General features: G+C 44.1%; 1 protein-coding gene across 1 annotated transcript in view; it reads right to left on the bottom strand.

Moving 5' to 3' along the window:
- Positions 1-2,875: 2,875 nt before the first annotated feature.
- The window catches only part of Fndc1 (fibronectin type III domain containing 1), an 88,006-nt gene continuing 75,005 nt past the window's right edge, over positions 2,876-15,876 (bottom strand). Inside the window, 6 exon segments of the mRNA XM_028860319.2 lie at positions 2,876-3,624; positions 6,094-6,216; positions 7,122-7,283; positions 8,433-8,462; positions 10,301-10,380; positions 14,304-14,412. Coding sequence (XP_028716152.1) covers positions 3,509-3,624; positions 6,094-6,216; positions 7,122-7,283; positions 8,433-8,462; positions 10,301-10,380; positions 14,304-14,412 — 620 coding nt within the window. The 3' untranslated portion in view covers positions 2,876-3,508.

The raw sequence follows: 15,876 nt of genomic DNA, 5'->3' as shown, positions 1-15,876 counted from the left end.
CTATCTATCTACCTACCTGTATATCATTTATTATCTTTCTATCTATCAATTTATCTACCTTTCTTTATTTTAAAAATTTTTATGTGTGTGTGTCTTTGTGTGTATGTGTTCATGTGTGTGCTGGTCCTGTGGAGGCCAGGAGAGGGTGTCAGATTCCTTGGATCTGGAATTATAAGAGGCTATGAGCCACCAGATGTGGGTGCTGGGAATCAAACTTGAGTCCTTTGCAAGAGCAGTAAGTGCTTGTAACTGCTGAGCCATCTCTCTAGCACCTCTGTCTGTCTGTCTGTCCGTCTGTCTATCTTATTGATTAGATCAACCTGGAGTTCACTCCTGATTTGCTGCCTATGCTCAGTCTCTGGTTCTCAAGTCACTAGCCTTCTACTGAGAGCAGAGAAAGATGCCAGATCGCAGCCTCCAGGGGGCAAGCCCTACAGATTATATACTTTCTGAAAATGTTGTGTGGGTTACCTTCAATCTGGTACCATGAAGCACATTTGGATGCTGGCCAGTGTGGAAACTAAAGCATCTTCTTCAACAATCTCCCTATTATGTGTGAGAACCTCCCAAAACTGCTTAAAGAGTCCTATGTAGTTTGTAAACTGAATGTGGATAAACATATGATTTGTGTCTCTAAAGCAGATGTGCATGACCTTTGACATTGCAGTGTGATTTTGTCATTCCACAGAGTTCACACTTGAGAACTGCACACTGGACCTACAGAAAGTGCAAAAACTTTCACAATGTTATATCTAAATGCACAATTTTTGAGGGGTGGGGTGGGCCCCAGTCGTAGCTCCTTGGCAACATGCATCCCAGGGTCTGCAGGCTATTTGGAGAAATTCTAGCATTTTTCTCAGGCTGTTTTCTTTGCTGTTGGCACTGTGCAGCAGTCATGGTGAAATGCCAGGAAGGTGCCTGACATCACAGGCTGGTCTCCAAGTTGTGAAAAGACAGCTGTGTCCTTGTAAGTTTTACCATCAGAACTGCCAGATACACGGGTTTTACCTCAGCACAGTGTGGGGTCTGAAAACCACCGGCCCCCCCATACTCCAGCACTGCGCTCTGCCCGTGGTCTGTGTCAGGAACGGCCCTGAGACCCAGCAGCACTCTCTTCCAAACCATCTCCTTCTCAGGTCCTCTGATGCTGACACAGTGTGAGAAGAGAGGCCCTTCATTCACAGGGCTGGCTGGGGCCCATAGGAAGGATGAACACGTTTACAACAGTGGAAACAAAAGGTTCAAATAAACCCTCTGTGTTAGAGTCCAGGGAGGAAGATGCTTCCATTTCAGGAACAGATGTAGAGATGGAAAGAAAGGAAAACGGAATTTTTAAAGACATGACTTTAAAATCACATTGAACCTAAAGTGTTCATTCATCTGGAAACATATTAGATAAAGAGGCTGGTGAGAACCCAGTCAGGAAAGCACTTGCTGAGTAAATCTGAGTAAACTGAGTAAAATACCCAGTACACACACACACACACACACACACACACACACACACACACACACACAAAATGGGTGTGGTGGCACATTCTTGCAATCCTAGCACTTGAGGTGGCGGGAGGGAGGGAAGGGGGGTCAGAGACAGGCAGATCCCTAGGTCTCCCTGGCCAGCCAGTCTAGAACAATCTGTAGACTCCAACTCTCAGTAAGAAACCTTATTTCAACAAACAAGGGGGATAGCTCCTGGGAGAGGGGATGTCTGAGCTGATCTCTGGCTTCTACACACACATCCAAGTGCACACACACAAACATGCACACAAGCCTACACACAGAAACATGCACACAAGCCTACACATGCACACACACACACAAACATGCACACAAGCCTACACACACACACACACACACACACAAACATGCACACACAAACATGCACACACAAACATGCACACAGACATGCACACAAGCCTACACAAACACACACACAAACATGCACACAAGCCTACACACACACAAACATGCACACAAGCCTACACACACACACAAGCCTACACACACACATGCACACAAGCCTACACACACACATACACAAACATGCACACAAGCCTACACACATACACACACAAACATGCACACAAGCCTACACACACACACACACAAACATGCACACAAGCCTACACACACACACACTACACAAACATGCACACAAGCCTACACACACACAACAAACAACACAAGCTACACACAACACACACAAACATGCACACAAGCCTACACACACACACACATCAAACAACACAACATGCACACAACAGCACATACACACACACACACACACAAGGCTACACACATAACAAACATGCACACAAGCCTATACACACACACAAGGCTACACAAACATGCACACAAGCCTACACACACACACACACAAACATGCACACAAGCCTACACACACACACACACACATGCACACAAACACACACACACACAAACATGCACACAAACCTACACACACATACAAGGCTACACACACACACAAACATGCACACAAGCCTACACACACATAAACACAAACATGCACACAAGCCTATACACACACACAAGGCTACACATACACACACACATGCACACAAGCCTACACACACACACACACACACACACACACACACACACACACACACACACTTCAACAAAGGTAATCAAGTCATCTGCTCCATGATATTAAAAGCCTGGAGAAAAGCACTTGGTTTGCAGGTAATGGTGTTGCTCATCAATGCCTCCACCGTGGCCTGAGTTCAACAGCAACTCCTAGAAGCACACATACCTTTCCCCAGAACCTATATTCTGCTGAGAACCTACTCTTGGACACCTCAGAAAGACATTAACAAACAGAACCTTTGTCCACAAAGTCTTGCACACATTCATCTAAAGAACAAATATAAATTTATCAAGTTTAATCAATATTCTTGATGAGTGTAGATATGTATATGCATATATACACAACATATGTATCAAAATTGAGAATTTACAAATAAGATTTGATGCACTTAGCCCAGTGGTGGATAAGTCTTTAGTATAAATCCCAAAGAGAGTGTATTTCCTTTGGTAATTTCAGCAATTCAATTCTACTTCATACAAACAGGTGTGAAGCTTAAACTCAGCTGATTCAAAGATGGGAAAAGCGGAAAGCATTCTGTAAAGCAAACACAGCATGACAGTGCTGCTCCCTGGAGATCCCAGACTGTCCAAATTTTGTGCCGGAAGGGTCTGGAGGTCACACTGGATCTGCTGCTAAGTTGACGTCTCTGGAATGTGTGATTATGAATAAACAAAGCATGGAGAAGTGAAGTTTCAACAAAACCGGATTCTATTTATAGTCCAGACCAAGAAATGTGGCCAAATCCCAACTGAAGAGGACCAAATGCCCTGTGTCCACCCTGTGGCCTCCTGATACCCTGGGGATGTGGGCTTGGAGCACTGTCTTTATCTTGCCCACAGTCCCTAGTGCAAGTTAGTCAAGCAGGCCGGGAGGGTGAACTTGCAGGAAGCTGATCCTTGGTCACCACTTTCCTGGTATGGAGACTCCACACTCGTACCAGCCCACATAATAGTAGGGGGTTCCAAAACCGATGTTGCCAAAGCTGACAGGCTCCTGGCGGTACTGGCGATGGTAGCCTGGAACAGCAACGGAAAAGAGAGGGAAAGAAGACGGGTCAAAGTCACTAGCAGGAAAACATCTCATCCTACAGTCTACTTTCAGACAGTATGTTCCGGCAAACACTTCCTAGGTGTTATTTGTGAATACACTGGGCCAGTTTTATGTGTCCTCAGAATAACAAGAGGTCTACCCCAAGCATGTTTACAGGGGGATAATCCAGTCCTCCTCTCACTCACCACAAAAGAATGTGATCTTAGCCAGTCACTAGAGAGCACTCGCTGAGGAGTGTACCGTGATCTGGGGAAACTGCACAGCATGCACTCCCATCCTGTTCTCTGAGTTCAGAGCTCCCAGCTTCCCGGAGTTGCTCAGCTCCAAGACTTAAGCCTGAGAACCTAGAGCAGACTTATAGATCTTTCCAGAAAAAAAAATTTTTTTCTTTTTCTTTTTTTTTGGTTTTTCGAGACCGGGTTTCTCTGTGTAGCTTTGTGCCTTTCCTGGAGCTCACTCTGTAGCCCAGGCTGCCTCGAACTCACAGAGATCTGCCTGCCTCTGCCTCCTGAGTACTGGGATTAAAGGCGTGCGCCACCACCGCCCGGCAGAAAAAAAAATTTTACACATTGCTAACCTCTTGATGTAGAAGGATGCTCCAGTAGCCTCAACATGTTTTGGGGGACTTAATTGCCCCCACATTTAGCCTTATTTACTTTACTCTTGTCAAATAATGGTTAGCTGGTTAGCTGCCACTCTACCAGTGAGCATATTAACCAGTCATGGTCAATACCACAACCTTAGGACATAGACAGAGAGGAATACGGGCAACACAGGACTGTGACAGAGACTGGGGCATGGCAAGCGCTGAAAAGATATGGATTGGATAGATGTTGTATATTTATTGTGATGAACTGGGCTGGCTTACATATTTGACTCAACGGTACTCTAGATGTTCCCACTGAAGCACCGTTAGGTGAGGTTACAATTTAAATCAGCAGACTAAGTAGATTATCTCTACACTGTGGCCCACCTAATCAGCTAAAATTCTCAACCAAAATGACCATTAAGTCCTAATAGAAAGACTAGAGAGGAAGTGGAAGGAATTGTGCCTCACAGCCTCACTCAGACTTGAAGAATGGCATGAAATTGTCTCTGCATCTTAGGTTTTGCTCCATCCACCGAAGGTTAGAAATGTCCCCTCCACCCAAATCTGCAGTCACCCGAAGCACTTGTCTATAATAAATCTAAATAGTAAATAAATGCCATTGGTTCTTTACTCCAGATGAAAGATTCTAAATATGCTTACTTTACTACCTGTGTATTTTAATAATTTGAAAATGGGTAACTCATTATGTTAGTATTTTCATCAACTTGACACACACTAGGGTCATCTGAGAGGAAGGAACTTCGATTGAGAAGATTACTCCATCAGACTGGCCTGTAGGGGAGCCTGTGGGTATTTTTTTTTATTAATGATTGATGTGGGCAGGCCCAGCTCACCACAGGAGGGGCTAGTCCTGAGCAGGTCCTAGGTATATAAGAAAGCAAGCTGCTGCTTCCATTCCTGCCTCAGGTTCCTGCCCTGCTTGAGTTCCTGCTTGGCTTTCCTCAGTGATAGTCTATGATCAGGATGTGCAAGCCAAATAAACCCTTTCATCTCCACATTGCTTTTGGTCATGGTATTTTATTGCAGCCATAGAAACTAAACCAGGACACTCATGTAAAGTCCGCATAGATAAATCAGCACACGTCATACCCTGAATGTACCACATCACTGAGAGCTGAGTGTCCAATGGGAAGATGCTGGACCACTTCCAGTTGCTGCTGGTTTGCAAAGAAGGCTGGGCTCATCTGTGACATACCACAGCTGGCAGCTTTTGTGTTCCACCTCATAATGCATCATCAGAGAGCTGGCACCCTGGCCCTGAGGACTCTCCTGGTGAATTTCATGCTTACTCTTCACTCAAGCTGGGTCCTCTGGAAGGATGCCACTGTGCACTCTTCATGTTCATCCATATCATAAGATTAAACTCATACTGCCTCTCCTGACCTTGAATTCATATGATCACCAAGAACACAATTCCTTGACAAGAGGACAACCAGGTGGCATAATCTGTTGTCATTTACACACCATGGTGTCCAAACCATTATTTGACAAGAGTAAAGTAAATAAGGCTAAATGTGAAGACAATTGAGTCGAGGCTACTGGAGCATCCTTTCACACAGTTGTTTTGTCTTCCTGATAGCAGAGCTTGTTTCTGAGAACAGGGATGGGATCTTGTATCCTTTGTATTCCCAGCTTCTCAACGCCAGCATATGGTGGTAGTACTTTAATTCATCAGTTCTTTAATTTTACTCTTTATGATCCAAAGAGCTCCCAACATTAATCTCTAAAATTTAGGTCAAAGGCAGAGCTACCATGCATTTTCTCATTATAACAATTTCCGCTCCCACCCGCCCACAGCATAAAATAGCAGCTCTGTCCTTCTTACCTTGAATGGTGGGGAGGGCTTCTACATAAGACTGAGGCCCTGTTCTTCCATCCAAGTGTGAATCCACAAACTGGCAATGATCTTCACCTCTTCCCCAGCTGTCTCCAATGCTGTAGAACGTGTCTGCATAAGGACACATCACAGGTCAGTGGCTGTCGGAGAGTGTCACAACTGCTTATAAGTTAGAACAAGCGTTGGAGATTGTTCGAATTGGGAACATTATTTAAATCATGTGTTCCATAGTTTCCATGTCTGAAAAATGTTTGTAATGGCTCAAATGTCATTAAGTGTTATAAGAAGCTAGCAAGATCTTGTATATTAAATACTTAACATATGTTCAGTTGGGGGGAGGACTTTGAACAATACAGTCAGCTCCATCCTGCAAGTGATGGACCTTTTAATCCTCAGCTTTCAAGAGAGAATGAAGGAAAACAAAATAGAGATTAGACGTCAGGCATGTCTGTATAATTTGAAGAAACTTTCCACACATAGCTTCAGGCTGATGTGCTGTCCATGGTGCTGAATCACAAAGTTAAGGTTGGACACCATTGCGTTCCCACACTGGGATCCTAAAGATGACTGCGCAATCTCTCCCAGAGATTTTGAAGGGAGAGAAAACGGGTGGAAGAGATGGACATGGACACACACACACACACACACACACACACACACACACACACACACACACACACACGTGGTGGGGGTGGGGTGCTAATTATCTAGTGATGAGGTGTGACAGATCAATCTCCAGAGTTGGGGATGGGAGGGAAGACTTGGTTTTGACAAGCTTATCCTTCCTAGAAAGAAATATAAATAAATTTAAAACCGATCAGGCTAGTTGACTGTAGATTTCATTCCTAAAATACAGTGGATACGCACATATGAAGCCAGTAATCTCAGAGCAGAGTATACAAAACTGGTTTGCACTGAAGTCCCCACAGTTCCAGCTCTCAGTCACGTCCTAAGGCCCTGCTTTCCAAGTCAGTGCCCGGAGAAGTTTCCTGCAGCCACCCAAGCATAAGACCTACCTTTGAGGTTGTCACTGAGATAGATCTTGTACCTCAGCGAGTTACAAAGAACGACTCCCACAAACTTTTTGTACCACGTCCGCTTCACATACTGCCGACCGTGGCAGTCAGTGTAGCCAGGGTCATGCTTGAAAGCAAATGGGATCCAGATGGGCTCACCACCTTGACAACACAAAACACAGGCTCTAAGGTACGGTGGTTACAGGGGTCACTGTCTGCACAAACTATCAGAAAACTGGGCATTTTCACTGGGCCTGTGTTCCTCTCGGGGCTTCTCTGAGCACATGTGTATGCATTTTGTATTCCCCTTTCTTTTTCATTACTAGAGTCCAACTGAGGTGTTATGAGTTGGATCTAAAAATGTCCCCCAGAGGCTCATGTGTTAGAGGCTTGGTCAGCTTCTCATGGGCTGTGGAGAGATTACTGGTTCAAGAGGTTCCAACATCATCATAGGTTAACCCGCTGATAGACTCATACCTGAGTGAAGAAGGGAGCTGGGGAAGGAAACAGAGCAGGCTTTGAAGGGATTCCCCTCCTCCCCCCACCTGCCTGCCTGCCGTGAAGAACAGCTTTGCTGCTCATGTCCTTACACTCTATTGTTATACACCTCACCTTAAGCCTAGGATTGAGGGAGCCGAGTGACCGTGCTCTGAAATCTCCAAAACCATACACCAAGCTAAACCCTTCTCCCTGGCTTTCCCTGGTTTTGCCATGACAACCAAAGAGCTAACTACCACATTTGAAGGGCAGGGTGCTTTTTACCCTAGGGTATTTAAGATCTTGGTGTTTCCATAAAGGGTTCTCAAAGCTAATGAAAGATGTAAGCCTCAAATAACAGCAGCTGTATTGGCATATTTCACCCTGGGGACATGCCACAGTACTACTGTAGTCCCCACAGCTACAGTCCTGCTCTTTTGGTCACTCTTTATTTCTGTCTTGAACTCAAAACACAGGGTTTATTCAGTTCATTGGTGGGGTGGGGTATAAAATACCCTTGTATACTTGCTGCATTTTGTCATCTTTTTTATCACATTAAAATGCTCATAAACATGTAAACAATGTACCTATTTTATAGGTATTAGCGAGTCCCATCATAGTTTTTCATAGATACCAACAGCTATAGTCCTACTAAAGCATTTTCAAGTCATTCTCTTCCACAAAGAGAATGGAGGGTGGGTGAACCAAAGTTGTCAGAAAAGATCATGCAGGTGTAAAATGTTCCACCATTTCTACTTGTGGGCCACCATAATGACCACACAGCTTACATTCATGTCAACCAGAGCATCAGAATCCTCAGGATGGAAAACTCACCTGGTGGCCTCACAACAAGCAGAGGATTGTCTGTGGACAAAAAAATAAATAAATGACATGTGGAGCAGTTGTGAAATGCTGACTGGAATTCAAAGAGCTAACCCAGTTGGCATAGAGAGAAAAAAATAAGGTTTGTTTATCAGATGCCAAAGTTTCCTATGGGTTTCGTTCTGTAAGTGTTTTCTTTTGAGAAATACTCTCTGGTCAACTGCCTTGTTGTCGACACAGAAGCTGTGAGTTTCTGGGAGAGACAAAGTCTTTGAAATTATGTGCTACAAAAGTAACACAGTGCTTCAGGCAGGCAAGATGGTCAGTAAGGCCAACCTGGCAACCTGGGTTTCACCCCAGGACCTGTGCAGGAAGAGAATCAACCCTTGAAAGTTGTCCTCTGACCTCCACTGTGGCTCTCTCTCTCTCTCTCCTCTCTCTCTCTCTCTCTCTCTCTCTCTCTCTCTCTCACACACACACACACACACACACATACACACACACACACTCTCTCTCTCTCTTGCGCGCGCGCGCGCGCGCACATTAAAAATAATATAAACAAATCATATAAAAACTTCATAAAAAGTCAATGCTCTTGTTTTTAAACTTCATATTTGGGGAAGTCCAGTGATTTCTCAGAAGGTTCTGTATGCTATAATATCACACCCAGGAGAAGATAAAATTCAAACCCAAGCATTTACATGTAGACACTTATAGCATCGTTGTAATTATCAAACAGTAGAAATAACTTAAAATGCAGTTGATTGGGTTGAATGAACAGATTGTGGCACAGCTGTACAATGAAATACAGACCAGTGATAAACGACAGACTAACAAACACAATGTGTGGATGATTCTGAGAGAATCCAGCCAAAGGGCCTACACTCTAGGGCACTAATATCAAATCCTAGGTGATGTGAACTCAGTGGAGAGAGCAGAGGACGAAGGACAGCAGAAGGAAGCCGTTGGTGATGACAGACATGCCACTGTCTGGATCCTGGCCAGGACTAAATATAACTCAAATCTACGACACTCAGTATTTTAAAACTATCTGTGCTTTAGCTGCAAAAACCACTGCAGAGAGTATGAAACTTGCTTGTAAAGACATTTTGCTTCAGAAAAAGATCATTTTTAGGTAATGTTGGGTCACAAGCCCATGCCTTCTGGTATGCTGGGTCAGCCATCTGCCCCTTGTTCCTGGGGTCCATGCAGGAACATAGAATTACAGAGCCTGAGAGCTTTGCCCCACGACACTCCAAAATGCAAGGCCATATATGGGATAGTGTATTAAGACAGAATAGATGTTCATATTTAAATACTCAGTACAGATATCTCTTCCTCTTCATAAAGGTCATCTTAGATGGAGACTTGGAACCTGGAGAGACAGCTGCCTCCCACATCATCTAAGGTGGATGTTATCCAGTGATTTGGAACAAAAGTATTGTTTTTAAACTTTAAACTAATACCAGGTATGGTTTCTCTGCCTATAATTCCAGTACTCAGTCGCCTGAGGCCATCCTGGGCTAGTTAGACAGTTCCAGGTTAGCCTGGGCTACTCAGTCTCAATAAAACCAAAACCAAACAATCAGTAAAAATCCAGCAGTAAAGCAAGTTCTGAAGCTATTTTATGCTAACGAGTCAAAGCTATCTTTAGGTTGAAAACTAAATTTATTTTTCCTTTCATTAGAATTTGACCTTAGTTTTCTCCTCACTTAGCAGGGGTCAGGGATGGGGGATACTTGTTTTATAAAGAGAAACCCAAACTCACCCAACAGAAAAGAAGACATTTTCTTGCCTTAATTTTCACTATGCCAATGCTGCCATTCTGATCATTTATTTCACTGTTCAAAAAATCAAAACAAAGATGAATGTACCCATACCTGATTCTGTAACAAATGAGACCGAAGGGCTGACAGGCCCATAGCCATGAGGGTTCTTGGCTTGAACTTTGAAGTAATACCTGAAATCCAAAGATAACATCTTTTAAAAGAGAAATTGATTTGACCTCTGAGGAATGAGACAGATTCCCAACCCTTCCAACCATGCCTCTGTTATAACTCTGGAGTCGTGTTGGTCAGTTTTTACACACACTCATGCACGTGTGCACGCACATCACACACACACACACACACACACACACACACACACACCTCTAGTCATCCTCATATTTTTTTTCCCCGAACTCTCTCATTTGTGATGATTTCTTGAAATGGTACAATTAACACAGCACAAGCACATGGCTGATGGGAATGGAATAGAAAACAGGCTGACAGCTGCCCAGAGTGCTAGAGCATACAAGCAGGCAGGTACTGGGTAACTCTCTCAGTCCATCCTTTAAAGACCTGATTAAGACTCGGATGCCAGTATAAGCTCCAAGAGAGAAGAGCTGGTACAACAAAACACAGAGTAGAACTCAAATGTTAATCAACATCTCAGACTCCATGGTGGATTCAGCACTAACGTGACTTGTGACTAGCAAGAAACAGTGGCTAAGGGGTGGCCTTTCCAGTGAACTAACATGAAAGCCATGCTTTGAGCTTTGTAACCTCCAGAAAAGAGAAGCATGACCAGGAAGAGGAGGTGAGGAAAACCTGAGGGGAGAGGCTTTACTGCAGGCCCATACTTTGTCTTGGAACAGAGAATGTTCTAGAAAGCACAGTTTGAGCCAGCTAGCTCATCAAGAAGGAAACGGAGTCTCCAGGCATCTTACTTTGCCAATACTGATGCTCAAAAAAGGACTGAGGATCAGCACATCGGTTGGAACCACTGTTGCTAACTTTTGTGACTTCCTCTCCCTGGGGTTCCACATAGCATAAGGCTATCATAGGACCCATGAATGGTGGCTCTTTGAACCTTATAAATAGTATTTTCCCCTAGCTTTTGGCCAGAAGGAATGTCTCACCTAACTATTTCAAAATTCTTTATCTGGTTAAGTCAGGTACACAGATGCATGTGCTGATAAAAAAGGTAATACAAAGTTTTACAGAGGGACTATTAATGTTTGGGGGGTGCCACTGACTCCTGACTACAGGTAATGACATCACCAAGGCCACCTCTGGCCTCACAGCATGCAGAGACATTCTCCTGTGGTTTGACTAAAGAAAAGAAAAGCCACTCGGTAAAATCTGACGTCATCCACATATTGATTTTTTTCATTTCAGATTATTTTTTTAAAGATATGTACAATTAAGAACATGGTTCTAAATATCAATCGACCCAGTAGTACATGTTTCTTGATTATTCACACTTAATCAGTGGCTGTGGAGTAATTTATGGCAAAAGCTCCAAAGGCAGTTCCAACAGGGGGGTTGGTACACATCAACGATTCTAGTTGCATTTTGCAAACACTTTTTTTCTTTAAAGAGAAGCCATTTAAAAATTAGGAGTGATATCTACATTCAGAAGCCACATGGGACACTTGTGCTGCGTGGTTCCTCACATCCCTGATGGAACTGCCCTAAAACTCTGATCCAATCTTTCTACTGTAAAATAGGATTTTAAAATATGAAGACCCAAGGAATGATAGCAGGACCCTTGTTTAGTAAAAAGTAGATTATGACCTAAACTACCAATGCTCATGCTTAGACTCTAGCTCTTCCTTTGAGTGGAGTGATTTCTTGTCTCTCCTGAGGACTAGAAGGCTGGTTGTCAAAGGCCCTGAGAACTGGAGTGACCTCCCAACGAAGTTGACTCAGCATGATGGTTACCTGAGTTTCCACGGCATCACAGGAAGCTGCTCCATGTGCAGGGGGAAAAATGAATTTCTTCTCATTGTATCCACACTGTATTCACACTCTTAATCAGTGGCTGTGGAGTAATTTATGGCAACCCCCCCCTAGTTGTTTGTAGTTGCTGTTCACATGGGTCCTGAGGGGATTTGATCAGAGAAGCTCCCAGGCTACATCCCACCTGCATTTTCCACCTGAAGAGCCAACAGCCTGTGCTTGCTCAGAGGAAGCAGAAGAAGAGGCTGGGCGCATGGGCAGATGGAGCCTGGTACTGTCCATTTTCCCTCATTCTTCTTCTCTTTTGAGGCTTTCCATCTTCCTAGAACATTTCAAACATCGAGGCTTCCTCTTCCTGGAGCAATTTTGCCTTACCCCGCCTCACACCTCACCTCACCTTGCCTACCTCTTCTCTGGTTTAACTGCTCCATATGCTTTAGCCCTAACTTTCTCAGTCTTACCTGACTAGCCTTAGGCTCATAAGAGCAAGAATTTCCCTATTATGTACTCTCCCTAAACTTCCTCAAGACACTGACTGTGGAAGTCTCTGTTTGTACTGTTTTTCCTTTTTAACATCTGTTCCTCCCTGTACCACACAGTAAACCCCGTGAGGACAGCACTGTACATTCTATGAGAGCTGCATCCAGTTCACCCCCCCATGCCCTAAACCCTGGCCCAAAATAAACAGGAGGAAGAATCGCTTAAATGAAGTTTGGACCCAGAACCATGGTCAGAATAAGGACACCTCCACTTTACCCCACCATCACCTGACAGACAAAATTCCCAAAATCCAATATGGTAACAAATTTTGTGGAAAGAACATTGGACACAGACAGGGGAGGGGGACAGGGAGAGGCCAAGAGATTAAGGTTCAACTTTTGCCCACTGGAAGGCATCTTCCAGCGTTTTGATATGCATGGTGGCTGTGCTGTAGAAGTAAGCAATCCCTGCACGTAGAGGAAAAGGATGCTGACCCTGTTTCGTCTGATTCTGCTGCTTTCATTTCCTCTGGTGAACTTTCACCTCTGGTCAACATTCATCTCATTAGAAAGGAATGGAGTACTTTCTCCTCTCCCTGACTTATTGCTTCGTTTCATTTGCCAAATCCTGCAATTCATAACAGTTTATGGAAGCTTGGTTCCAGGGAGCCTAAGGGGCACGTTAAAATGTCACAGGGAGTGCTCCCAGCTTTGGGGACGTCTCCTGGTAGCAAGGCTCTGGCCAGATTCTGTCCCCTCTAGCACACGTCTGTTTATCGAGTCATTTGTTCCGGCTGTTTCCTGCCTCTCTGCCTGTGGAAGCTACTTTGAGCTCTTCACGGCAAGCCTGCTGGCTCTGTCCATCAGTGTGGGACTGTGGCTACCTGGACAACCTGCAGGAGCCGGTCATGAGCTATTCGGGGATCCTACAGGTCTACTGATGTTGTGTGATTGACCATAGCAAAAGTACCTGAACCATAGACATTGAAAATGCTATAAACCAGGGATCCCCCCTTCCCCATGCCCAGTTTACCAGCATGCCACTGCCTGGCCAAGGCATGCTCAGTGGCTTGCTTATGTTCATCCACCAGGTCACTTTCTGTTAGTCATACCTCCCAAGCCAGGCAATACAACTGAAGAATATACAGCCAGTCACTCCCATGTGAGCAAGTTTTGCCAGTTTCTCACTGAGTGCCATAAACTTTGGTTTCCAGAACAGTGCCCTGTCAGCCAGCCACTGCTCAGTGATGAAGACACACTTGTAACCTTTACCAATGCATGCAGTACACTTTTCTAGAATTTTCTGAACATCTGCATCACAAAGCTTAAGTGTCAATTAATTAATGTGTTTGACAAAATACCTTCCACTAACGTCACACAGCAAGGTTGTATTAAAAACTGAACCAATTCTATTCCAACTTCTATAAGTTCCCTTATGGAAGGTAATATTTAGGAAAACAAGGAACAAACCCAGTTGCTAAGTAACAGCTACAATACATGCAGTAATTTCTCTTAAGCAAAGGACAAGGAACATGGTAAGCCTTCATTGGTATCCCATGAGCTAAATCAAGACATCAAGGAAATGGTGAGACTGATTAATTCCTTCTTCCCAAGCGAATGAAACCATGGCCAAGCTCACAGGTCCCGCTGTATGTTTGTAAGTGACTGCTGGGTCATACCTTGTGTTCGGCTTCAGGTTCTCAATGGGCAGGTGGGTCACCGACGACGTCTGAGTTGACCATTTGTTCCTGATGAAGTCCTCGTAAGAGGCACTGTAGACCAAGTATCCTGGAAACGGAGAGGGAGGAACCTGGTGAGCATAGAGGAACCTGCCCCAGTTTGTTTTCCTGATGCTTCAACCAACTCCATGACCAACAGCAACTCGGGAGAGGAAAGGTCTTATTTCACTGTACGATTCCAAGTCATGTTCCATCATGCAGAGAGGTGAGGGAGGAAACTCAAGCAGGGACTTGAAGCAGAAACCAAGCTGCTTAGTGGCTTGCTTCCTCCTCCGGCTTGCTCCACTCCCTTTCATATACAGCCCACACCCACCTGCCTAGGAATTGTACCACTCACAGTGGACTGGGCTCACCCATATCAATTACCAATCAAGAAAAAGCCTCACAGCTGTCTCAATGGGCCAATCTAATAGAGGCAATGCCCCAGGTGAGACTCCCTCAGATAATTCCGGGCTGTGTCAAGTTGACAGCTGAAGCTAACTAAGAGCGAACCAGGTCACACTGAGCCGTGCTAGGGAGTGGGTAACGCATGCATACAGCTCCGTGAGAACCTCAAGGAGAACAAGTTTCACTGTGAGACGAGATGGTACACTTCAGTTACTTCTGGTGAATTCAGGCAGGGACAGAAAAGTCAAACGCTTTCTGGCATCTCACTGCTTCCCTGCTTCGTGTCCTTCTCTGTACCCTCATCCCTGGCCTCACTCAGCTCATCGGGGCCAATTCCACCCCATCATGGCTGCACAGAGAAGAGAGAAGTGGGAGGTAAAGAACAGTGCTCTGCACTTAGCATAACTAAGCCAGACTCAGACAAATGTTCTGTTTTCCCTATTATATGTGGAATATAGACAGACAGACAGATAGGTAGATAGATATAGATTTAGAGAGACAGATAGATAGATATAGAGAGATAGAATGGTAAGAGAAAGAAAGGAAGAAAGAAAGACAAACAGACAGACAGACAGACAGATAGATGATAGATAGATAGATAGATATAGAGAGATAGAACGGTAAGAGAAAGAAAGGAAGAAAGACAGACAGACAGACAGACAGACAGATAGATGATTGATAGATAGAATAGATAGATAGATAGATAGACAGGTAGATAGACAGGTAGATGATAGATAGATACAGAGAGATATATGATTGATAGATGATAGATAGATAGATAGATAGATAGATAGATAGACAGATGATAGATAGATAGATAGACAGATGATAGATAGATAGATAGATAGATAGATGATAGATAGATAGATAGACAGATGATAGATAGATAGATAGATAGATAGATAGATAGATAGATAGACAGATGATAGATAGATAGATAGATAGATAGATAGATAGAATCACATATATATGCCATGGAAGTAACAGAAAGGGAGGTTGAAGGGGGAGGGGAGAAGGGTGAATATGGTCAAAGCACATGACACACTGGAAGGAAAATGTGACTCTGAAAACCACCACTGTACAGTGAATACATAAATAAGAACTCAAAAGATGGTCAAAACCCAGT

This window comes from Peromyscus leucopus, chromosome 8a (assembly GCF_004664715.2).
Source record: "Peromyscus leucopus breed LL Stock chromosome 8a, UCI_PerLeu_2.1, whole genome shotgun sequence".
In the NCBI taxonomy this organism is placed as follows: Eukaryota; Metazoa; Chordata; class Mammalia; order Rodentia; family Cricetidae; genus Peromyscus; species Peromyscus leucopus.
The sequence above is the reverse complement of the archived record's forward strand: the minus strand, read 5'-3'. Positions and strand labels throughout refer to the sequence as shown.